At 38.8% G+C, this 26,544-nt stretch overlaps 2 protein-coding genes and 1 pseudogene across 2 annotated transcripts; all 3 read right to left on the minus strand.

Moving 5' to 3' along the window:
• Positions 1-7,313: 7,313 nt before the first annotated feature.
• On the minus strand, positions 7,314-8,309 carry LOC128533264 (olfactory receptor 1500-like). Its single transcript, XM_053507513.1, has one exon. It carries the CDS (start codon positions 8,295-8,297, stop codon positions 7,314-7,316), a length of 984 nt encoding a protein of 327 aa, XP_053363488.1. The 5' UTR covers positions 8,298-8,309.
• Positions 8,310-13,592: 5,283 nt separating this feature from the next.
• LOC128533265 (uncharacterized) lies at positions 13,593-15,444 on the minus strand (annotated as a pseudogene).
• A 2,914-nt stretch (positions 15,445-18,358) lies between these two features.
• Positions 18,359-19,300, minus strand: LOC128533409 (olfactory receptor 2AT4-like). The gene has a single exon (XM_053507669.1). The coding sequence runs from the start codon at positions 19,298-19,300 to the stop codon at positions 18,359-18,361; it is 942 nt and encodes a 313-aa protein (XP_053363644.1).
• Between the last annotated feature and the right edge of the window lie 7,244 nt (positions 19,301-26,544).

The following is a 26,544-nucleotide window of genomic DNA, read 5'->3' on the forward strand; positions in this document are numbered from 1 at the left end:
CGGCTTGGGGTTCTCTAAAGAAAACGAGGCACGCGCGAAGCACTTTCATGGCGGAACGATCACAATGTTCACAGTGTCCTTGAAGCCCAAGGAGACCGTGCTTTTCGCCCAAACACTCAAAACAAAAAAGGTGGAGATCGCCCTCCGAAAGGAAATTTTTTACAAGGTGGAACACATCTCGTTTTAAACTCTGCCATTTTATCGGAGGTTTTCACTTATCTTTCTTTTAGCTTGTAAACGCATGCGGCACAATGCCGTCTGAAGACAAAAAGATCTGAGGAATGTTTCTGGTTCACTCCTATTTATAACCTGCAGGTGCAGATGACGTCACCTGACCGAGTTTATATAAGCCAAAATTTGGCGTGTTTGATACACACATGCTTCACAACCGGCAACACAAAAGGATGTTCCCATAACGTTTTCAAGCAGCATCGAGTGTAGCTTTATATATATATATATACATATATACACAGTGGTTACTCACGCAGAATGTCTATGGCTGCCACGCACTCTGTCGCGGCAAACAGCAACAGCCAAAATAAATCAATTCAAAGTAATTTGTGAAATGGCCGACAGGTGGCGCAAAGGGACATTTTGCAAACGGCTGCAATTAATTTTGTTTAGACAGACTCTATGGTTCTATCTGTCTATTGTTATTAAAGAAAACAGCACAGAAAACAGCTCAAGGGCTTGTGTAAAAAAAAAAGTAAAAACATTTTTATTTTAAACGGTAAAAATGTAAATTTTGAAATCCACCGACGCTTAGTGGTCCGAACACAACGTAATAATCTTTGTATGATAAAATGACTCGTGGCATGAATCTACACGGAACACTTCAGTTTCAAATAATCATTCAAAACCATGATAATAATAATCAAAAGTAAAATAATATTGTTCTTTTTGCTGTTTATGTCTAGCATTTAATAATTATTTATTTATCAATAATTAAAACTGCTCACATCGCGCGCGCTTTTACTTAAAAAAATGCAGTGTTTAATCAAGTATATGTCGCCCTCTCTTTATGAAACAAAGCTGCTCGTGTCGGCTCATATCGGGAGCATTTTGATCAAAGAGGAGATTAGAAGGGGAAAAGTAAAAGTGTGTACAAACAACAATGTGGTTGTGAATTAATCTTTTAGTGAAAGTAAAATGTTCGTGTGAACTCGCGGCGCACGCCGATATGAAAGATTTATAAGAGATTTCTCTTTCCCAGAAATATAACATACACACATTTATACGTGTTAAATAAGCACTGTCTTTGCGGCGCTGTGCGAAACGCACGACGATGTGAGCCGCCGTATCTCAGTCATAATAGATGTGTAGTGGACCGCGCGCACACACAACCTCTGAATACACTGTTTTAACGGAGGTGGGGATAAGAAACACCGCACCGGCAGAACTAGACTAATGATTATGAATGCGTTGGGGAAAACAGCAAGGAAACTGACTGGCCATTTTAATAATTCATTGATAAGTTGATGTCTTTTTGTTTCGGCTGTGAGTGGATGCGCTGTAGTAATCCACGTTTCAAGATTCAAGATTCAAATAACTTTATTAATTGTTTAGAAATTGCTTATGCTCGGTTACAGGTGCTCACAGTTGTTAACTAAGAAAGGTAATAAAGAATAAAGGTAATAAATAATAATAATAATTTAATAAAAAAAATATATAATAAATATAAATAATAATTTAAAAAAAAAAAAAATTCCTAAAACTCAGTAAGTACCATCAGAATATGACTCAAGGCCACTTGTAAGTATTGCACAGTAATCTAGTATTGTTTATGTAATATTGTATTATTATATGTAATCTTGTATTACATATTTTATTAGGAAGTAATATTGCAGTAATCATATTATTAATATGGTAAGTGATAATGTCCTGTTGTGTAACAGTTAGTAAAAAATCCACATACATGTGTGTATGAGTTACAGAGAAGAGTTGTAAATTTTTATGGCTGTTGGGAGAAAGGATCTCCTGTGGCGCTCTGTGGAACACTTGATACTGTAGTAATCAGTCTCTGGCTGAAACTGCTCCTCTGTTCAGCAAAGACACTGTATAGCGGGTGAGAAGGATTGTTAGGTGCAGACACCTTACTGTTACCACCCCAACAGACCACAGCGTAAAAAATGACACTCGCCACAACGGTCTCATAGAACATCCGCAGATTGGTGTTACAGACGTTAAAAGACCTGAGCCTTTGAATAAAGTACAACCGACTCTGTCCTTTCTTGTAGAGTGCCGTAGTGTTGAGTGACCAGTCAAGTTTGTTGTCCAGATGGACTCCAAGATATTTGTATTCAGAGACCATGTCAACTATCTCCCCCTTTACAGATATAGGAGTCACAGGGGTCTTGCTTTTTCTAAAATCTACAACCATCTCCTTTGTTTTCTCGATGTTCAGTTGTAGGTGGTTACGCTCACTCCAGGAAACGAAGTCATCCACCACAGACTGGTACTCCGAGGTGTCACCCTCTTTTATACACCCAACAACCACAGAGTCGTCAGAGAACTTCTGCAGGTGGCATGACTCTGAGTTATATGTTAAGTCAGATGTATATAGGGTGAAAAGAAACTGAGACAGTACAGTCCCCTGGGGAGCTCCAGTGCTGCAGATTAAAGTCTCGGACACACAGTTCTGTAGTCGGATATACTGGGGACGGCAGGTCAGATAGTCCATGATCCACGAAACCAAGCGGGTGTCGATGTTTATGTTCAATAGTATCTCCCCCAGTACTGCCGGTTGGATGGTGTTGAAGGCACTGGAGAAGTCAAAGAACATCATCCTTACGGTGGTCCTAGGATGTCAAGGTAAGAGTAGGTACGATGTAGCAGGTGTATTATGGCGTCATCGACTCCCATGAACAGCTGATAGGCAAACTGAAGAGGGTCCAGAGAGGACTTCACCAGGGGACGAAGTGTATCCAGGATCAGTCTCTCGAACACCTTAATAATGTGCGATGTCAAAGTAACAGGCCTGAAGTCGTTCTAGGCACAAGGAGGTGGCACTTCTTTTACAGAGAAAGACTCAGGCTAAAGAGGCACTGGAGGACACCACATAGTTGGGGAGCACAAGATTTCAGGACTCTCGAATTGATCTTATCTGGACCTACAGCTTTTGTAGGGCTGATCTTCCTGAGGCCATGCTTTACCTGATCCACTAATATATTGATTGCTGGGAGTGCAGGAGTAGTGACTTAGACTGGTCTCTGTGTAGGGGAGGACATAGGAGCAGGAAACTGTGGATTGGGGCTGAAGCTGGGAGAAGTGTGAAACATAGGGACATCAAATCTATTAAAGAAAGTGTTAAGGACGTTTGCACGTTCCACATTTCCCTCAATAGTCTGGCCGCTTGTCTTATATGCCCCTCCACATCCCTCTCATGTTGCTCTGTTTCAGCCTTTGTTCCAGTTTTCTTCTGTATGACTCTTTCCCCTCCTTGACTTTGCCAGGTAGCATTTTTTGAGCCTTCTTCACTGCTTCCTTATCACCAGACCTAAAAGCATTTTTTTTGCATTTAAACACGCTTTAATGTCCTTGGTGACCCAGGGTTTGTTGTTGGGGAAACAGCGAATATCTCTCATCGGTACACATGTGTCAACACAGAAGTTAATGTACTCTGTGATGCAGACCGTCACTCCATCAATGTCCTCGCCATATGATGCACTGAGAACCTCCCAGTCCGTACCCTCGAAACAATCCTGTAATGTAGCAGTGGCTCCTTCTGACCACTTTCTTACACTCCTTATTATGGCAGGCTGTCTCTGAACAAGGGGTTTGTATGTTGACATGAGGTGGACCAGGTTGTGATCCGACTTTGCCATGGGGGGGAAGTGCTGCAGCACTGTAAGCACCTTTAACATTAGCATACAGCAGGTCTAGTGTCTTCTCTCCCCTTGTGTGGCAATCCACATATTGAGTGAAAGTGGGAATAGTCTTGGTCAGCAATGTGTGGTTGAAATCACCGGAGATCAGGAGAAAGGCATCAGGGTGTTGAGTCTGGAGTTTGGCAGTTACAGAATGAATGATGTCACACGCGGCAGTGGCATTCGCGGATGGAGGAATGTACACAGCCGTTATTATCACATGGGAGAATTCTCTGGGTAAATAATATGGGCGAAGTCCGACAGCCAACAGTTCAATATCTGGACTACGGTGTTGATGTAAACAGCCAGCCCCCCTATTTCCTCTTACCGCTCTCTCTCCTCGTCCTGTCGCTCCGTATCGCACTGAAGCCGTCCAGTGTAATATTAGAGTCAGGCACATCACTGTGTAACCAAGTCTCTGTAAAACACATCAGACTGCACTCGCGGAAGATGTTTTCAGTCCCTAACAAAGCTGTCAACTCGTCCATCTTATTGTCCAGAGATCTCACGTTGCCCATGATGAGAGACAGGACATACGGCTTGTACTTTCTCATTCTTTCCTTATGCACTGTGCGTTTCTCTTCTTCTTTTGCTCTTCTGCGCCGCTTCCTTCCACGTCTGCATCCTCTTGTCGTCCTCCTCCGTATCTCATCCGGAATGTTTAGAGTCCTATACAGAATCGGGTCTCTGATGACGGCCGGCTTCAGTGCGATCAGCTGTTCCCTGGTGTAAACGAAGGAACCGTCTCCTTGCTGTTGCGCGCTGATCACCCAGAGCGCCGAAAACGTAATTAATATTGCGTGACTCAGAACAAGAACACTTTCAAAACGCATGGTTTGAAAGGGTGACCTAACTTGTTAAATACAAAATAAAGTTATAAGTAAATAATAGAAGGAAAGTATAATAAAAAGTAAAAACACACGAAAATTCCGAGAGCAACCGCACCAAGCTGCTGCACGCTCGCGCATGTGCATACGATGATTACATTTCATACGAATTACATAAGCTGATTTTTTTCTATTAGTTTATATAAAAGACATTTTGCTTTCTGTAAGTATACATTTTTTTCGTCTGTAAGACGAGTATACACAGAGTTTCGGTTTATTTTCTGACATGCTCAAGTTCACCAAAGCCGATACAGAATAGCGCTGTATCCCTGTTTGCTTTAATTATTTTACAACATCATAACGTTTTGTCGTCATTGTGCGTGCACTTAAATAAAAGTAAAGTCTTATAAAGGCTATGTAGCTTATATAGGTTTCTCATATAGTTTTTGCCCATTAATCTGACAACACCTGTGACTCACCCACGTTTTCTGATACACACAGCCAGAGTTTTCTGGCTACGCAAGTGTTACACATGATAAAATATAAAGGCTCACTGTGTTAACATTTACTTTGCTTAAATTCGATGGAACTAAGAAACTCCTATATTTAAATTCTAAATTTGTACTGTAATTTTAGTACTGTGATAATAAATTCGTTTAATGTTTTACTTACACTTACACATTTTATAAGGTATTTGCCGGCAGTGATACAGCGCAACGGGGGTGCTGGGATGTGAAAATGTAATTTGTTAAAATGTTTTTATTATTTATTAAAGAACATTATGATGATCATAACAGCCTACTGCATTTAATTCTTATAATAACGCAAAAACACATCGACATCTGCTGACGCAGTAGCACGGCCTGACAATGTTTTATTTTTTATGGTAATTTATTTTCGTTTATTTCAGTTAATAAATCTACTACAAATTTAAAAAACACAAAATATAAGATGACGAAAAACATGCGTAGCTTTACTAATTACACATGATAAAATCTAAAGGCTCACTGTGTTAACGTTTACTTTGCTTAAATTCGATCCTAATAAGATTTAATTTAATTTAAATTCTACATTTGTACTGTAATTTTGTTACTGTGATTATGAATTCGTTTAACTACAACGTTTCACTTGATTTTATCCGCTACTATGTGCAGCTCCAACGGAGCGCGGCTCATTAATCCTTGAGAGAATTAACTGATGCCCGAGGTGTCAGTCTATAGTTATATAGCGCCACTCAGCGGTAGAAGCCAGCAAACGCACAAACCCAAATGTCGTCACCGTGAGGCGTGGCGGTAAAACCAGAATACCGCATGAGTAACATCTATATATATATAAAAAAAAAAAAAATATATATATATATATATATATACGCTAAAGTACCATTTAAAGCTATTTGGTCATTTATCTCTTATTTGCTTACTTATTACTAACTAGCGAATGCTTTCGTAAAGGGCTTTAAAACAACGGCAATATGAATGACAATGGAATATTGCAGAACGTTCGAGTTGACGCCCATGCACCAATCACTAACCATTAAAATGTTGGATTTGAATTAAAATGCCACTTTTATATATGTGTTTAGTTAAATTCCCAAACCATCATGTTAACAATAATAATAAGTATAAAAACAGTAATAATAAATTTGGAGCACTACTACTACTAATAATAATGATAATAATACTGAATGAAGCAAGCGCAGTCAAAGTAGTATCATCATTGAAGGAGAAAAGAAAATAAGGAATAAATACTGATCAGTATTTACAGTTTGAGCTAGACAAGTTTATGAGCTCTGTCGCTTGCTGTCAATAGGCGCCTAAGAGAGATAACACATTTTTCGGCTTCAGCAGACACACAATACTTCAGACTGAAACACGACTCCCCCCTAAAGGTAATGAAGGGCATTTTCACAGCTTGCTGCGCACTTGAAGCTTTTCTCTTTTTTTTTTTATTCCAACATTTACCATTACTTGGATCTAGAATGTAAAGCTGGTAGTAATATTGCAACTTTATTAATTAATCATCCCATTTATTTAGATCTCATTAAAATGGTAAAATAAATATGATCAACTAAAATATTGAAAATATGTAATAATAAATGCCATATAATAATAAAATGCAAATTTATAAATTGTGAATATTTGTCATGGTTCAGCCCCTACACTTCATATGACCCCAGTGATCACACACATGCCTTTTCCTTTCTCTTGCATATGCTTTTGCCTCCAACTAGAAGGCAAAGAATAAAACTATTTAACCAAAAGTTCCAGCTTAAGCTGTTTATAATGAACAAACAAGCAAATTTAACAGCTTAAAATACTTAAAACATTGAGTATGGAATTATATTATTATATTATTAAGTAACATAATCTATTTTGTCATTTGGCTATATAATTTTATCTTGCATAAATAAATAGGTCTGTTTGGTTTACATTTAATACAAAATCTGATCCAATTGATTAACTATATTTCTGACAGCTTAATCACTTCCAAGTAATAACATTTACTATATATTTTATTGTATTTAATGAGCCAAAAATGAATAAGAAATTTTAGGTTTATATGTTACATATCATTGACCAATTATACATAAAAATATTAGAATAAAATATACTTAATTAGATTAAATGATTTTTCTATTCCCCCTCACTTGTCTTTGCTTAAATTTCTTCATTAATGTGTCCTTAATTTCCTTGGTCCTAAAGCAGTATATGAATGGATTGATTAGGGCTGGGAAAAGACTGTACATCATAATCACAGCAATGCGTAGGTTTGTTTCAAAATTGTATCCAACAGCAGATGCAATATACATAAAACTTCTTGGGAAATAGTACAGGCAGATGATAAACAGCTGTGGAGTACATGTTAAAAATATTTTATACCGTCCTTCTTTATTTGAGATTTTAATGACTAAAATAATGATGGCCACATAAGAAAATATAATGTACAACAAAGGACCCCACATTACTAACATACCTATGGCAGTAAGAATGGCACTTATGGATGTTATGTCTGCACACGCTAAACTAGTTATTGAGATATAGTCACAGTAGCAGTGATGTATAATATTTGGGCCACAGTAAGGCACACTAAGGGCATATGCCGTAATTAGACCAAGCCGGACAAGGTTTCCTACCCAAAGCACTAAACAAAGAATCACAATATTGGAGTTCTTTATCAGAACTGGGTATCTCAGTGGGTTACATATAGCAACAAATCTATCAAAGGCCATCAATGCCAAAAGAAATGAGGTGCATGCCCCAAAGAAATGGACGAAAAACATTTGTGTGAAACAACTACTGAATGCTATGATCTTCTCTGACGTCCAGTACCTAGCAATAATTCTGGGCAGAGTTGTAGTTCCAAATCCAAGATCTGATATTGCAAGGTTACAGATGATGATGTATGTTGGCTTCTGAAGACTTTTTTCATAAGCCACAAATACAAGGATAAAAATGTTCCCACATACCAGCATTAGATAAATTAATAAAAAAAATGTTCCTAGCAATCCATGATATTCAGCAGGAATTCCTGTGAATCCTTGAAGGACAAATTCAGGAATGTTGGTTGTGCTGTTTTCGTACAATATTTCAGCATAGTTAGTCATCTCACAAAAAAAGCATATTTTTGCAATATCTTTTACACAAGACTTTGTGATTTAATGAACTCACAAATATCAACTGTATGGCCTATACAGTACAACTACACAAAATGCATTATAATAATGTATTGTGAGTCCAGAGCACTTGAATCATACCTTGTTTAAATTTTGGCTCTTACAATGCTGTTCACTGACTAAGTCATGAAAAACAGTCATGGTTAGGGCTTTTAAGCCCTTACTTTCAAGGCTTTAGTATGGTTTGACATAAATATCATGTATATCTCATTAAACCCTTAGAGATTTTTGAACAGCACGCTTGTTTTGTTTATTCATGATTGCTAGACATAGGCTCCCAGCCAGACATTTGGAACCACTATCTTTACATAATTAGATAGTGTTCATATTATTGATACAGATTAACTTTGTTAAATATGCAGCGGTAGTGTGACATTTAGCATATTATGCCTTACTGCAACCTTGGAACAAATTGCCAGATTAAAGTTTTATTATGTTTAAATGCACATGGTGCTTATATATCACATTGACAGTGTTCGTTATTTACAAGGGGTGATAGATCAACATTTTGCACTTCTTCTTCTTCACCCATTCAGCATTTTTTTTTTTAATCCTGTGTGTACTAAAATCTTAAACAAAAATCACTTTGGTTATTCTTTAATTATGATGGGAGGGGGAAAATGCTTGAATAATGATGGGAGGGGGAAAATGCTTGACTTTTGGATATTGTGTTCTCAAAAGATTAACATATACTGGTAAAAGATACATTTTATTGAATCTGCAACAAGGCATCAGATGTAAGGTGTTCTAAATCATTATGACTAATGGGGATTGATTTCCTTACTTAGGTGTTGCATATCATAGCGATTCGAGGCCGGCTCTATGCAGGGGCAAGAAGGGGCAGCGCCCCCCCGCCCTCCCCCCATAAATGTCTTGCCCCCTAAATGAATATAGTCAAATTTACCTTATGTTTTCTACTATGAGATTATCCAACCAAATTTAAGCTTAGCGTTACATTTTTAAGTTCTCGTCTTGTTGGCAGGAATCCACTATAGTAAATGTGACACAGCAAAATCGTCAGTGTTAATTTAACTCCCACAGTGTTAAATTCAACACTATCCCAGTGTTTATATAATCCTCACCAGTTCAGAGTTAATTTAACACTTTGCATAGTGTTAATATTTTAACTACACAATAGTGTTACATTTTTAACACCCATAGTGTTACGTTTTCACACTAGGTTGTGTTAACTCCTCACTGGGGGTGTTACTTCAAAACATTCGGTGTTATTTAACTACTTTGTGTAAATCACTAATACTTAATGTGTACATCTACATAATTATGTCATGTTAGTAACACATTGAAGTGCAGTTATGACATTCAACAAATGTACAATGTTATATTCAATGTTCTGAAAATCCTTGTTGAGTCACAAAAACATGAACAATTAATTAAACAATCCTTTTTAATAAATGATAAATTCCAAGCACCATTGGAACGTTTGTACATTTACAAAGAAAAGAAAGGCACAACATAAGGCCCATTATCACCACCATAAGCACTTTGTAGGTCAAAGTATATTTCAATACAGTCTGCTTTGATGACATCTTTTTCATTAGTTTCAAACACTTTGTAGGCATGACGATGTTCACTGAAGTTTTCTATCATAAGCTTGTTAACTATGAAGAAGGTGACACTATTAACAAGAAGGATCATTTTTATTCTGCAAAGCACAGGCATCTCATGTTCAGATCCACAGCAAATAACAAATCCTGCTCTGTACTCTGTTCCACTAATATTAACCCAATTAGTAGAGAAGATGTCTTCTGCAACAGCAGGCAAGACTTGGGTGATCATTTCATTATTTTCCTCATCATCAGCATCAAATGGTTTCAAGGGTCCATACTCAACATGGTTTAAAGAAGATGTCTCCCACTTGTATGCTATGGACATTTGATGTTTTTTGGCAAGTGACACCGTGATGTTCTTGAAGTTTTTAAGAATGCTTTTGAATACCCTATGTTTGGCCTCACCTCTCATACTCCACCTGTGTATTATTGGTCCAATTTTTCTTATACAAGATGGGTAATGTAACATATAGTGATGTTTAGGAATCATGTTTCTACCTGGATACAACCGTTTGAACAAGTCATGGTGTTCCATTATTAAATGCTTTAAATGCACAGTCATGCAAAGTGTAACAGATGGACAAAATATGATGTTAATTATTTGCAGTAAAAGCAACAGCAATGCCCAGTTCTAATTTCCTTCTGGCACAAGGTCACCAAAAATCAAAGAAATGTTGCTTACCAGACAGAGAGACTGAATGGAGTTGAGTCCAATACTTTTGCCACTACTGTCCAAGTTAACCCTTGTTGGACGATTTTTGCGCTCCAAGTAGCCATAGTCAAAAGCATATATTCGTGACAAAAGACCAGGTTTTAACAAAACATTCTCTGATAGATATTCCAACAATAACTTTATCTCATACTGAGCCACCCCTTCGAGAATGTCATGCATAATGTCGAATGAAAAGTTCTGGCAAACATGAAAGTACTGCTAAAGTTTATCTGCTAAACTTTCATCTGTCCTCATCCTCCTGGACCTGTCAGCTGCATTTGACACCGTGAACCACAAGATTCTATTATCTATTCTTACAAGCCTTGGAATTTGTGGAACAGCGTGGCAATGGTTTGCTTCTTACCTAAAAGAAAGGTCATATGAGGTAACATGGAGGGGATCAACATCTGCCCCACGTAGACTCTCTACTGGTGTCCCGCAGGGCTCAGTACTTGGTCCTCTTCTGTTCTCCCTCTATACCCGGTCTCTTGGTAAGGTCATATCATCGCATGGATTCTCATACCACTGTTATGCAGACGACACTTAACTTGTTCTCTCCTTTCCTCCCTCTGACACTTAGGTTTCCACCCGGATCTCAGCATGTCTGGCAGACATCTCTTTTTGGATGGCTGCTCATCAGCTGAAGCTTAATCTCAGTAAAACCGAACTGTTGTTTATCCCTTGTGACTCATCTCCAGGTCAAGACCTTGTGATATCCATGGACAACAACCAAATCACTCCCTCAACCACTGCCCGCAATCTTGGGGTAACCGTGGACAATCATCTGTCATTTTCCCCACACATCGCTAACCTTACTCGCTCTTGTCGATTTCTTCTTTACAATATCAGAAGAATTCGCCCATTTCTTTCTTCACAGGCTACTCAGGTGCTTGTTCAGTCCCTCGTTATTTCAAGACTGGACTACTGCAACTCGCTCCTGGCAGGCCTGCCTTTGTCCACGATTCGTCCTCTGCAACTGATCCAGAATGCAGCAGCACGACTCGTTTTTAACCTTCCCAAGTTTTCCCACACCACCCCACTCCTCCGCTCCCTGCACTGGCTTCCTGTAGCTGCCCGCATCAAATTCAAAACACTGATGCTTGCCTACAAAGCTAAAAATGGCCCAGCACCCACTTACCTCTCTGCGCTAATTACACCACGAACTGCACCACGTTCCCTCCGATCCTCCAGCACTGCTCGCCTCATCCCACCATCTCTCAGGGATCGAGGGCGGCATTCATCCAGGCTCTTTTCTGTTCTGGCACCTAGGTGGTGGAATGAACTTCCTCTAGATGTCCGTACATCAGAGACTTCGACTATCTTTAAACGACGACTCAAGACGCATCTGTTTCTCCAGTACTTGGACTAACCCCCCCCCCCCCCCAAAAAAAAAAAAAAAAAAAAAAAAAACTCAGATGTGTTGGACTAATGGTACTTAGTTATTAACCTAGTTAACCCAGTGTAAGTATGTATCCAATGTTGTAAACATTAAAGCACTTTTTGTAAGTCGCTCTGGATAAGAGCGTCTGCCAAATGCCTAAATGTAAATGTAAATGTAAGTACTGTAGGCTATTCAGTGTCGAATTCTTCTTTAAGCCAAACACATGCAGCTTTTGAGGATTAGATTGCAACTCACTGCAGTACATTTCAAGAAGTTCTTTCCCTCGCAAGATTATCTTTGGGTCATCCTCACTATACACGTTCTGAGCATCATCTTTTTCAATCAAACACAAACGACAGAAATAACGTCCACTGAAAGACTCTACAAAACCTAAAATTGCATGCATCCCCAAGTTGTCCCCAGTTATCTGACATATAGTGCCTTGGACCTTTTCAGATGAGAAGGGTAAATCAATGCCATGACTCTCCAATAATTTTATGTCATCAATCAGAGGCTGTAAAATAGGATCAAAGCCATATTTTTTTACGTCTTCTGCATGAAACAATGCAATCAAATGAATGTTCATCAATGCCGAATTTAACTTTGGTGGTAGATTTCTGAGGACAAAGTACAATGCACCAATTTTGTGAACACCATGTTTGGAACCTAGTGGGTTAGCAGTCTCAAAGTCATCATAAAAAATCAGAATTTGCAAAGAAGTCAGTTGTTTTGAAAACAATGGATGTGTCTTAAAGTAACTTCCATCACAGAAGTCTTCATATCTGTCTTTTTTTGATTCACAAGGTTTTGCTAGCAGTTCACAAATATAAGAATTGCGACAGATAAATTTGATTGTTTCCAAAATTGGAATGTACACAAAAGTGTCCTTTACTGGGACCTGGTCATAAGTTCCTGTATTTGTATTTAACCGTGTAATTTTTTTTTCCACAGCTCCACAATCCCCCATTTTGCACTGAAATACTTCTTCCTTTTAGTTTCTGTATCAAAGCTCTCAGCTGGGTTTTCAAAAGTTTCGAGATATTTTTCCAAAGTAGATCTAACAGGATTATCTACTGGCACAGCGGACAGTACTTTCTGCTTAAAGTGAGAGTGCAGTCCATTAGCAAAATTTTCCAAATCACAAACAACTGCTGACACTACACTGTTTGCCACACCACTACAACTGAGTTTAGGAATAATTTTTGCACAAATGTCTTTAGTATTTTCTTCGATACACTGGCCTGATCCATTGTTTTCAGAACAACCAGCCTCAGCATTCTGCAAGACACTTGTTCCCGCTACTTCTACAGTATCTTGTAAACTGTCAAAATCATCCTGAAATGACTCAGTTACTGCATCACCACTTTGATTAGAATCTTTATTATGAACACTGTTTAAATGTTTTCTAAAACCAGGATATGTAGTGAACTGACGCCTACAACTCTCTTGTGAACAAACCAACTTAAATTTGGTGCTTGGATAAAAACTTTGGCCAAGTCGCAAATGACTTATCAAAGCCTGACTAGTGATATGCAGAGCTTGACAGATAAAAGATTTATACATTGTCAATTCTCATTCAGAATCTTGGCACGCAATTCACGGACACGTGGTGACACGTCGGTTGAAGTTACATCTATGTTGAATACGGTGGTTTGCACAAAAGTGTAGAGATGAACGAGGGACTCCTCATAAGACAAGTTGAACACATAGTGGGATTTGAAAAGCTGATCAAAAGCAGTCAATGAGCTGGTGGCTTGGCAGGGGATGAGTTGTTTGTCAACTGCGATGTAAAAAGGTGTCAATCCTGTTCTGTGTTTGGCCAACAGCAAGGATATATGGTTGTTTACCCTCTCTTTCTTGCAGATGTTCATCGATGCTGCAGCATGACAATGACAAATAAGATTTGTAACATATTATTAAAAAAAATTATTAAAAATAAAATGTACACCTTTCACTAATGCTGAGTATAAACCACCCCTTTGGTGTGAGATCATGTGCCTTAAGGACTTTACTCACAAATAATTGGCCTGTATCAAGTCACTGACTTGGAAAAAAAAAGAAATCACACTCTACATAGAGAGAAAATACTAGAAAGTGCATATAACTGAAGAAGTCTCTTGTGGAATTTAAAAACGTGAGGCAATATAATTTACCTTGTGAAAGTGCACCATTTTGTCCACTGCATCATTCGAACTTATTTTGGTCCTCCTCTTATGCCCAGCTGAAGGTGGCAAAAGATAAAGCAGCAGCAGCAGAGAAGCCATGTCACTGTCCCAGTGTACTGAGCAAAACAAGGATATGATTAATTTGTGAAAGGAAAATGTGAAAGAATATTAGTAAAATTAACAAAGCATGCTGTGAAGCTTACCATTTCCATAACTCTCGCCAAGTTTCTCAGCAGCCTTTAACAAACGACACAGGTCAGCTGACTGAGTCAGTTGTTTGGCCTCTTTGATGATTTTGGGCTTGAAGGAGGTATCCCACTTCTTAAGCAACTTGGAGGCTGTTTCAGCACCAAACAGCAGCAGGAAGTCTTGATTCACCTGTTGATCATGCACAAGCATATAAGTCAGGGTTTGGTATTGTTATATTGTATATTCACATCTTTGATCTATTTTAAAGATGGGATGTTATTCATAACTTCTTAAACCTTTGTGAGAACACAACAACATTTAGTCAGAAGACCAGGATGACCAATGAGTGCATCTTTTACCTTTGACATCCATAAAGCGTGGAAATGTTTTGCCTTTCACCCCATCATAGAAATGCTCCTGTTACAATTTAAGGGATAAATCAACATCAAAATATCTTACAGCATGTGTAGATGCAGCAGAAGGAAACCAAAGAACAATCACTCCTCATATTCTTACAACTCAACCTATTTCCAATCAGGGCTAATCAGTGATCATTATCGTGAACAAGTTGAATTTAATAAAATACTCAACAGGTTCAATTGTGGTTACAAGACTTTATGTTTAGTCACAATCAAAATGAAAATAGTAAAACTGAAATAATTTCACTTTTACTTTAGTTACATGAGTTCTTACTATCATTGCACGACTCACATAGCCCTTTGGAGAAAATGGATCCTTCAGTGAAGGAAAGAGTGTAATAATTCCTAAGGCATACTTCTCCTTTTGCTGACGGGAGGAATTCCTTCTATAGAGAAAAGAAAATTGATCAAACTTGAATGAGTTTTCCTTCTATTAAGTTACAGTGTATCATTACAAGAATTTGGCTGCATGTTACATTTCTTTATAATATTAACTAACCCATTTACCCATGTTTTTCGGTCAGATCACTTGCCAATATGTTGACAAGCTGTCTCTGGGTGCGATGACTGAGTGACTTTTCTGACCAGGACTCTTCAAGAATATCCTCTCCACCAGGCTTCCTATGCAAGGCATTTTCAACCATCTGCTCACATAAAGAGGGGAAACAAAGTTTTCAGTGTTTTTTTCTATTATATAAAATTATTGGAAGGAAAACATACATAATTTTTTAGATAAACTAAAGGTGAAAATTTCAGAGAAATGTCAAAACCCAGCAGCAAGAGGTTAACATCTGAGGGGGCAGATCAATAATACTTACATTAATAAAGGGCAAGTTTGAAATTACATCCTTTGATTGGTGAAAATTTCAATTGTGCATGATACTTTTACACTATATTAATTACATAAACTACTACTGACAATTACCTCTTTTTTTACTGAAGAACTGCCTGAGTCTTCTTTGCAGGATCTACTGCAGCCTGTGGAAATACCCTGTTCCCTTAGGTCACTGTCACTTGATGAAAGTGACAAGGTATCCGTGAAGGAAGACATAGCTCATTCAACACCACCATCCGAGGACGATGGTGTTGAATGAGCTAAAGGAAAAAAATCTTCAAAAAAGACCATTTGATTAATTTCATTTTTGCAGCTCAGTCCATTTTGGCCAACATTTTCTATATTCTCAAAAATTATTCTGATTAGATTTCTATTAATCCAGTTAGCAACATTAATAATTTAACAAATAGATATTGAGTAGCAGATGACATTACATACACTCAACAAAAATATAAACGCAACATCTTTGTTTCTGCTCCGATTTTTCATGAGATGGACTTAAAGATCTAAAATTCATTCCAGATACACAATATTACCATTTCTCTCAAACATTGTTCACAAATCAGTCTAAATGTGTGATAGTGAGCACTTCTGCTTTGCTGAGATAATCCATCCCACCTCACAGGTGTGCCACATCAAGATGCTAAGAATAAGTATTTGATCCCCAAGCAAAACATGACTTATAACTTGGTAGAGAAACCCTTGCTGGGAAGCACAGTGGAAGACGTTTTTTGTAGTTGTACCAGATATTCAGGAGGTTCTCATCCAAAATTTTACAACACGTGGCCTCATCCATTGGCCCCTCAGTGCAGCAAAGTAAATCTTTACCTTTAGCAGAAACAGCCCCAAAGCATAATGTTTCCACCTCCGTGCTTGACTGTAGTGGTGTTCTTAGTGCCATAGTCAGCATTTTTCTGTCTCTAAAAACAGCAAGTCGAGTTGATGACAAAGAGCTTAATTTTGGTCGCATCTGACCACAGCAGTTTATCCCAATCTCTCTCTCTGTTCATTGGCAAACCTCAAACCTTAAACCTTGCTGCACTGAAGGATGATTTTAATCCATGCAGGCGTATTGTGTTACCAATGGTTTGTTTGGTGACTGTGCTCCCAACTGCCTTGAGATCATTCACAAGCTCCTCTCGTGTAGTCCTGGTGTAGTAATTTTTTTCATGAATATTCTCACACCATGAGGTGAAATCTTGCATATAGGGCCATTAATGGTTAGTTTGTATTTCTTCCATTTGTAAATAGTCGCTCCAGCAGGTGCTTTGACAGCTCTTTGGTCTTGCCGATGGTGGTGAGGTTTAAATGAAAGATGAGAGAGATTTTGTGGACAGGTGTCTTTTATACACATACCACGTTGTTCTTAGGAGCACCTTCTTAAATAAATATGTGTACCACAAAAGCACATAACCAGTCTGTGAGAGGCAGAATTATTGTTGGTTAGTAGGGGATCAAATACTTATTTTCCTCATTGAAATGCAATTAAATTTATAAAATTTTTATTATGTGCTTTTTCTGGATTTTTGGTTAACATTCTTTCTCAATCCTTTACCATAAACCTATGATAAAAATTATAGACCCTTCATTTATTCGTAAGTGGGCAAACTTAGGAAATCTGTAGGGGATCAAATACTTATTTCCCACACTGCATATCTCTGAGTGCTCTTATTTATAGTCATGTAGCTTACAGAAAGTAGGCATTTAAGGTCACAGTTCTAAAAATGCAGGACATTAAAGAGACTTGTCTACCGACAGTGAAAAACACCCAAAGAAAGATGCCCTGGGTCCCTGCTCATCTGCGTGAACATGCATTAGGCATGCTGCAGGGTGGCATGAGGACTGCTGATGTGGCTAGGGCAATAAATTGCCATGTCCACACTGTGAGATGCCTAAGACAGTGCTACAGGGAGACAGGAAGGACAGCAACATCCTCGCAGTGGAAGACCACGTGTAACAACACCTGCACAGGATCGTTCCATGCGAATATCACACCTGCGTGACAGGTACAGGATGGCCACAACAACTGCCCGAGTCACACCAGCAACACACAATACCTCCATCAGTGCTCAGAATGTCCGCAATAGGCAGTCCATGAGGAGGAGATGCACTGCGGTACTTCAAGCAGCTGGTGGCCACACCAGATACTGACTGGTACTTGATTTGAGCCTCCCTCAATTCAGGGACACAATGTGAAACATTTTTAGTTTATGTCTTATGTCTCTAGTTGACTCTTTAAGTGTTCATACAAATATTTACACATTAAGTTTACTGAAAGTAAAAACAGTTGAAAGTCAGAGGACGTTTCTTTTTTGCTGTGTATATAATAAATTTAAATCAAAATGCATCTGTAGTAAAAAATATTATTATTTAATTTAATTATTTTTTATCTATTAAAAATCTATTAAAATTAAATGTAGGTTTTAACTTAGTTGAATTTTTGTAGTGAATCAATACATTTTAATCACAGAAGATTATTAACTTACAAATAACATTTTGGGCTATTTTAAAATACTGATAATGGATGAAAGGATAAAATGAAATCAACCTCAAGGTTTGTACAATAACTACAGTACTTATAATACAGTGTGTGTGTATGCATGTGAGGTTTTAGATTTTGTCCACTGTAATCAAATTATTTAATAGCACAACAAATACAGAAACATGGTAACACAATCCACATTTATGTCAATTTATTTAAAGATATGATTTACCAGGTGAAGCTACCTTCGTCTTTTTGGAAATTTTCTTATCAATATTTTCTTAACTTCTTCTGTTTTCAGACTGTAGATTAATGGGTTGATAACTGGAGGTATCAGGCTATAAAGCATAATAATGGCTATTTGTAAATCAGCATTAAATATGATACCTGCATATGCAGCCAAGTAGTTAAAACACCTGGGAAAGAAAAAAAGAAAAATTATAATAAGTTGAGAACTACATGTGGAAAAGGTTTTTAGCCGTCCATGTGCAGTTGCTATTTGTAGTACAGCTAAAATAATGAAGGAATAAGAAACAAGAATAATACCAAGAGATCCCAGTAAAACTACCATGGCATAAACAAAAGCTGGAAAACTATAGAGTGTCCTGTCAGTGCATGCAAGTCGAGTAATAGATACATGATCACAATAGCAATGTACAATATTGTTGGCTCCACAATAAGGGAGGGGAAAAGCCCGAACAACCATCATTATACTGCTAGGATGAGCAAAAACCCAGACTACTATAATCAGAATTAATATATTTCTGTTTGACATAAAAGTATGATACCGTAAAGGAAAGCAGACTGCTATATATCTATCCATGGCCATTATGGCTAGTGTGTATGAATTGACCACACCAAAATAATGCACTAGGTACATCTGGAAAAAACAAGCTGCAAAAGAAATTGTCCCATCTTGAAACCAATATCTAGCAATAATCTTTGGTAAGGTGCATGTACTGAACAACATATCAGATAACACAAGATTTATATAAACAAAATACATGGATTTGTGGAGACACTTGTGTGTTGCAAACAAAACTAGAAAAATGCCATTCCCTATCATGATGCAAAAATAAACAAAAAACATAACTCCAGATACAAGGGCATAGTAGTTAGGATTAAGTCCAGGAAAGCCAACAATGAAAAAGTCCTTCACAAAAGTTACATTTCCAGCTGACATGACCTGTTGCTTTTAAAGTAGGCAGATTAGGGTTGTATTTTTTTTTATAGACAATTGTATATTAATGATAGATTTAAAATGGGTAAATATATTAATACAAAAAGCTATTATGACATTGTGTATTCCTTTCATTATGTTATAAAGCGTTGGTATGTAAGCTAGAATATTGACAAATTTCTGTGTTGCAGGGCAATTTATTTCACAAACCCTGCCATGCATGTCACATGACTAGCAAAAAAAAAAAAGCTAATGAATCATATTGTAGTGTCACTGAATAATTGTAGGTAGGTACATTCTGGTAGTTTTCCAGCTGTGGGTGTTTAATGTAGGGTTTCAGCTCTGGTTCAGAGGTTAATCAAATCTTTAGGGATTTGTGTTAATTTTATTAAACTAAATTAAAATGTATAATGTACACTTTGTCATGATTGGGTGGTATTGGCTGTTGTGAATCCCGTGGGCAGAAAAGGGCAGGCATAGGCGCAGAGGGGTGTTTTAAAACAAAAGAGTCTTTATTTTGGCTATAACACAAACCAGGAATCACAAAGAAACAAAACAAACAAAGAAACGAACATTCAAACTATACGACCCATAACTGACCAATACGCAGGCTAGAGGACAAGACACAAAACATAGGCATTATACTGAAATACATGCTTAACTGACAAGACACAGACTCTAATACACAAAATATAAACTCTATGTTGAGACACAGGCTTAAGGACGAAACACAGGCTCTAATACCCGTTACACAAAATATAAGCACTATGTTGAGACACATGCCTAAGGACGAAACACAGGCTGTAATACCCGTTACATAAAATATAAGCACTATGTTGAGACACATGCCTAAGGACGAAACACAGGCTGTAATACCGGTTACATAAAATATAAGCACTATGTTGAGACACATGCTTAAGGACGAAACACAGACTCAAGCTAAGCATGGAGCTGAAATCGGGGAGAAGACGAGAGACTCTGAGAGACTAGAGACAGGACTAGAGACACGAGACAGGACTAGAGACACGAGACAGGACTAAGGCTTAAAACATGGCAATCAGCTAAACATGGCTATTAGCTAAACATGGTCATTGGCTAACCATGGCAATCAGCTAACCATGCAGTCAGCTACACATACATCTAGCTAAACATGTCTTTAGCCTAACATACACCTAGCTACACTTACCACATAGCTAAACACTAAAGGCTAGGGACACAGGGGCACACAGAGGCTAGGCTAAGGGGCACACAGAGGCTAGGCTAAGGGGCTTCTTCTTCTTTGTCTTTCGGCTGTTCCCTTTCAGGGGTCGCCACAGCGAATTATTTGCCTCCATCTAACCCTATGCTTGGCATCCTTTTCTCTCACACCAACGAATTTAATGTCCTCTCTCACTGCATCCATAAATCTCCTCTTTGGTCTTCCTCTAGACCTCCTGCCTGGCAGTTTTAACCTCAGCATCTTTCTACCGATATATTCACAATCTCTCCTCTGAACATGTCCAAACCACCTCAATCTGGCCTCTCTGACTTTATCTCCAAAACATCTAATGTGGGTTGTCCCTCTAATAAACTCATTCTTGATCCTATCCATCCTTGTCACTCTCAAAGAGAACCTCAACATCTTCAGCTCTGCTACCTCCAACTCTGCCTCCTGTCTTTTCTTTAGCGTCACTGTCTCTAAGCCGTAGAGCATTGCTGGTCTTACCACTGTCCTGTACACCTTTCCTTTCATTCTCGCTGATACTCTTTTATTGCACAACACACCTGACACTTTCTCAACCAAACCTTGAACTCTTCTGTCACACCTACTGCACATCTCACCACTGTCTTACAGCTCTCATACATGTCCTGCACCACTCTAACATACTTATCTGCCACTCCAGACCTTCTTATACAATACCACAGCTCCTCTCTTGGCACCCTTTCATACACTTTCTCTAAATCTACAAAGACACAATGCAACTCCCTGTTACCTTCTCAGCCAGCATCCTCAAAGCAAATACTGCATCTGATGTACTCTTTCTAGGCATAAAACCATAGTGCTGCTCACAAATGCTCACCTCTGCCCTTAACCTAGCTTCCACTACTCTTTCCCACAGCTTCATTGTCTGGCTCATTAGCTTTATACCTCTCTAATTGCCACAGCTTTGCACATCACCCTTGTTCTTAAAAATTGGCACCAATACACTTTTCATCCATTCCTCTGGAATCCTCTCACTCTCCAAGATCTTGTTAAACAAACTAGTCAAAAACTCCACTGTCACCTTTCCTAAGCACTTTCATACCTCCACAGGTATGTCATCAGGACCAACAGCCTTTCCACTCTTCATCCTCTTTAACGCCCTTTTCACCTCACTTCTACTAATATTTGCTACTTCCTGTTCCACAACAGTCACCTCTTCTACTCTTTTTGTTCTCTTTTGTTTTCCTCATTCATCAACCCCTTAAAGTACTCCTTCGATCTTCCCATCACCCTCCTGGCATCTGTCAGTACATTTTCATCTCTATCTTTAATCACTCAGTTTTATTTTCACAAAACTTACTAACCACACATAATATTTTTTTCCTAAAAAATGCAAACACCTGCATTCATTTTGGTCACATATTACTGTAGAACCGTCTGTGCTGATTACAAGAAAAATACAGGTTGATCAATAATATATTATAAGTAGCTGAAAAAAGCACAAATATCAGAGCATGTCCAAACATCTCAAGGGCCCTAAAATCACCTCGGACCTCAGAGGGTTAAGCATTTAGTATTATACTCGTAAGTTGTGACATCATTTCATAAGTTGTTCTGTGACATCATCCCACAGTTGTGTAGCTGCATGTTTATCATGCACGTCAGTTGTTCAGTTGTTGTTAAGACACAGAAGGATACAGAAAGGTGTGGAGAACACAAGCTTTTGACCGTGATACTGTAAGCTAAAGGATACAGTAAAATAAGTTGTTGTAACAGTAATCTACTTAAGCTACAGAACACAGCAAAATGACTTGTCGTGACTACAGTGGATTTATGCAAGAAACAGTAACAACCTTTGTACTTTGATGTTGAAAATAAAACAAGAGACAAAGAAATCAATGCACGTCTGGAGTCGTGAGTAATACTGTGTAGATACGCGTCGGAACTTGTAAATAACATGCACGTATATGTAAGGTCAAAAGCTTTTTCCACTGCAAAATTAAGATAAGTGAATTAAGAGTGTAAACATGGAGTGAAGAGCGCATGTGCGTTCTCAAAAAAACGCACATCGACCGTCGACAAGCAACCGAAACCGAAAGCGATAAGAGGACTTGCCTGCTTTAAATTTCACTATGTCAGACGGCGAGGACATTGCTGCGATCGTCGAATCTAAGTGTGTGATGGTGCTTGACGAAAACGATTCTACAGACAAGCTTCACAAACTGAAGAACGCCAGAGAAGGCAAGTGGAGTCAGTTGACTGTATTATACAAATATATATTCGCCAAATGACAGCGTGTCAATGTTGGAGTTCAAGACGCCTGCCCCTAAAAGGCATCCAAAAGCTCCTCAACATCTACAGCATCCTCAGCTCGACTGAAGAAGGCAAAAGCTAACAGAGCAGCATTGTTGGCTAAAGCAGCAACCTTAGGAGATCGGCAGGTGCTAGAACTGAAGGAAGCACAATTAAAGCCACAAAAGGAAAGGCTGGAAATGGAAACGGCACTTGCAATGGCTGATGCTGAAATAAAATCGTACCAGGACTGTAAAAAAAAATGACATCCTGCGAGACGGAGTGTGGTCATCGAAACGAGTGGTGCATGCGCCCCCGAACCGGAATACAATAAACACCACGACCACACGATCCTTTGTGAGAGCCTTTAAACATGTCATTGAAACCAGAACCAATAGCGATGTGGATAGGCTGTACTATCTTAAGCAGTATACTAGAGGACAGCCTAGGGACCTTGTGAGAAGCTGCCAGCTCATGCCATATCATTGTGGTTATGCAGAAGCCATGAGACTGTTACATGATAAGTTTGAAATAAACAAATAATTGCTACAACACTGATGCAAAAGGCACTCAACTTGCCGGAAATAAAGTCAAAGGACGGAAAGTCGCCAACCACTTTCTCCCTGTTCCTGGTGAACTGTCACAATACTATGTCAAGCATTGATTACATGGATGAGCTAGATAATGCTACCAAGTTGAGGACTATTGTCTCAAAACTGCCCTACAAATTGCGTGAAAGATGGAGGAACCATGCATACAAGCATGAAAGGCACACCCAAACAAGAGCCAAGTTTGTGCAGTTGATGGAATTCGTAGAGCAAGAAGCAACGGTAATGTCCAACCCACTTTTTGGTGACCTGAACGTTTCAACTAGTGATAAAAAACACTGCAACAAATCTCCTCCAGAACTCAAGCAAAAAATGGAAGGAAAAAGAGGTAGCAGCTTTGCAACTGGCGTAAAACAGGTTGGTAAAAATCATAAAGACTTGATTACAGTAAAGAGTAGTGGTGCATCAGTTACCAGCGCCTTTATTAAACCTTGTGCATTCTGTGTGAAAGGTTATACCCTAGATGAATGCTACCATTTTAACGCTAAGACATATAAAGACAAATTGGACTTTTTGAGAAAGAATGGGTTTTGCTTTGGATGTTTAGTAAAAGGACACTAAAGCAAAGACTACACAAGAAGAATCACATGTCCGTCGTGCTTAAAGAAACATCCTCGCATGCTACACATTGACGCACAAGATACAGCTCAGGCGGTGGTAAAAGCTGATGAAACCGAACCAGTTAAAACACTGCCTGGTACAGTGAGTCATGAAATAAGCGCCTGTCCTGGGGCTGGAGATAATTGTATTCTCTCCATTTTACCTGTTAAAATAAAGTCCAAGAAAGGTAATAAGACAGTAGAAGTGTACGCCTTTATAGACCCAGGTAGTTCTGCTACCTTTTGCACAGAGTCATTAGCAAGGCGATTAAACGTACAAGGTAAAAAAATTGACATCATGTTAAGCACCATGAACGCGGGGAAACAAGAGGTTAGTGGTCTGAAAGAAAACACCTTTGTTGAACTCCCCAAAGTGTTCACACAAAAGAGTGTCCCAGTCTTAGTGGAAAACATTCTGCAACAGCACGACATTGATAAGTGGTCATACTTCAGAGAAGTAAAATTCTTATAGGTAACAAAGAACATAGGCTCCTCCTTGGATGGACCATAAATGGATCTCTTCGAGAGTCGGTCGAGGAAGCCACATGTGACAATGAATAAGCGAGCATTGCAGTCAACAGAGTTTCCATTGAAAGTGTATAACAAATGCTAATACAACAGTACAATCATGATTTTCCTGAACAGAATTGTGATGACAAAGCTGAGTTGTCACAAGGACTATCAGTTTCCAGACTCTGTTACCAACTCCCTGCAGTTTAGCGACAATCACTTCTACATCAGCCTCCCATTTAAGAAAGCACCTATTGAAATGCCCAATAACCGAAGTGCAGCCATGCAGCGTGCACTGAACCTCAAAAGGAAGTTTAAGAATAACCGTTCTTTTCATGAAGAGTATTCAAACTTCATGAACGACATGTTTGAAAAGGGTCATGCAGTCAAGGTCCCTACACCTCACCTAAGTCAACAAGATGGGCAAGTGTGGTATATACCTCACCATGGGGTACATCATCCTCAAAAGAAAAAGCTAAGGGTCTTTGACTTTTAAGTCCTTGACTGTGCTGCTAGCTATCAGGAAGTATCATTAAATAGCGAGCTCCTACAGGGACCCGACCTGACAAACTCACTCATTGGAGTGCTCACAAGCTTTAGACAAGAGGAAGTCGCCATGATGGCAGATGTGGAAGCCATGTACTATCAGGTTAGAGTTCCGGAAAAGGACACAGATTTGTTGCGTTTCCTATGGTGGCCAAAAGGAGATGTGAGTCAGGACTTGGTCGAGTATAAAATGGTCGTTCATTTGTTTGGTGCAAAATCATCTCCAAGTGTAACTAACTTCGCTCTCAGGAAAACAGCAGAAGAAAACCGCAGTAATGCATCTGCCGAGGCAGTCAACACAGTACTTAAAAACTTCTATGTAGACGACTGCTTGAAGTCCGTCTCTAGTCACAATCAAGCAGTTGCGTTGTAAAACAATCTCACTAACCTTTGTGCAAGTGGAGGCTTTTACCTCACCAAGTGGGCAAGTAATAGTCATACATTACTAACTTCCATTCCTGAAAGTGAAATAATTAAAGACATGACTTAAATTTAAGTAAAGATGCACTCCCTGTCGAGAGAGCTCTAGGGGTGTTGTGGTGTATCAATTCAGACCCCGCCTGTGACTAGAAAAGGAATCTTGTCAGTCACTAGCTCAATTCATGACCCATTAGGCTTCTTCGCACGAGTCATACTGCCAGCTAAGATCTGAATGCAGCAGTTGTGTAAAGAAAGACTCGCGTAGGACAATGACATTTCCGAACAATTTATAAAAAGATGGAAGCACAACTTCACCACTTTTCAGATGCAAAAGAGATGGGATATGGAGTTGTCTTATACATTAAGTTAGTAAATGCTGATGGACTCACACACTGTGCATTAATGATGGGAAATTCTCGCATAGCGCCCCTGAAACAAACCACTATCCCCCGAATGGAATTGACAGCAGCAGTGGTTGCAGTGAACAACGACAAAATGTTAAAAGATCAACTGGAAATAGAATTGCTAGACTCTATGTTTTGGACCGACAGTACAACTGTCTTGAGATACATTGACAATGAATAACTTCATTTTAAAACCTTTGTCACTAACAGAATTGCCATTATATAAGAGTCAACCAGGCCACAGCAGTGGAGGTATGTGCAAAAACCCAGCTGCCGCCGCATCCAGGGGAGTTTCCTGGGAAAAATTCATAAAAAACAACAATTGGATCAATGGTTCCTCCTTTCTCAAAGAACCAAAGAGTAAATGGCCTGAGAACATTTATGACCCGTCAATGAAAGAGGATGACATTGAGATTAAACATTCAGCCTCAGTGAATCTCGTAAAGACTACAGAGAGGAAGGATGCCGTGAGTAAATTGATTAACTATCACTCTGAAGTTGAAATTCTTTGCGTTAAGGACATGCTTAAACGCAGAACAAAAAAGATTAAGGTACAGGCAAATAACTTAATAACAGAAAACGTCTCGGGTTACTTTGCTGTAACCCTGTTCCCTGAAAAGGCGGGAACGAGATGCTGCGTGAAAACGCTATGGGAACAGCTTGTCATGTTGCCGGTTGTGAAGCA

This window comes from Clarias gariepinus, chromosome 11, assembly GCF_024256425.1.
Source record: "Clarias gariepinus isolate MV-2021 ecotype Netherlands chromosome 11, CGAR_prim_01v2, whole genome shotgun sequence".
NCBI lineage: Eukaryota > Metazoa > Chordata > Actinopteri > Siluriformes > Clariidae > Clarias > Clarias gariepinus.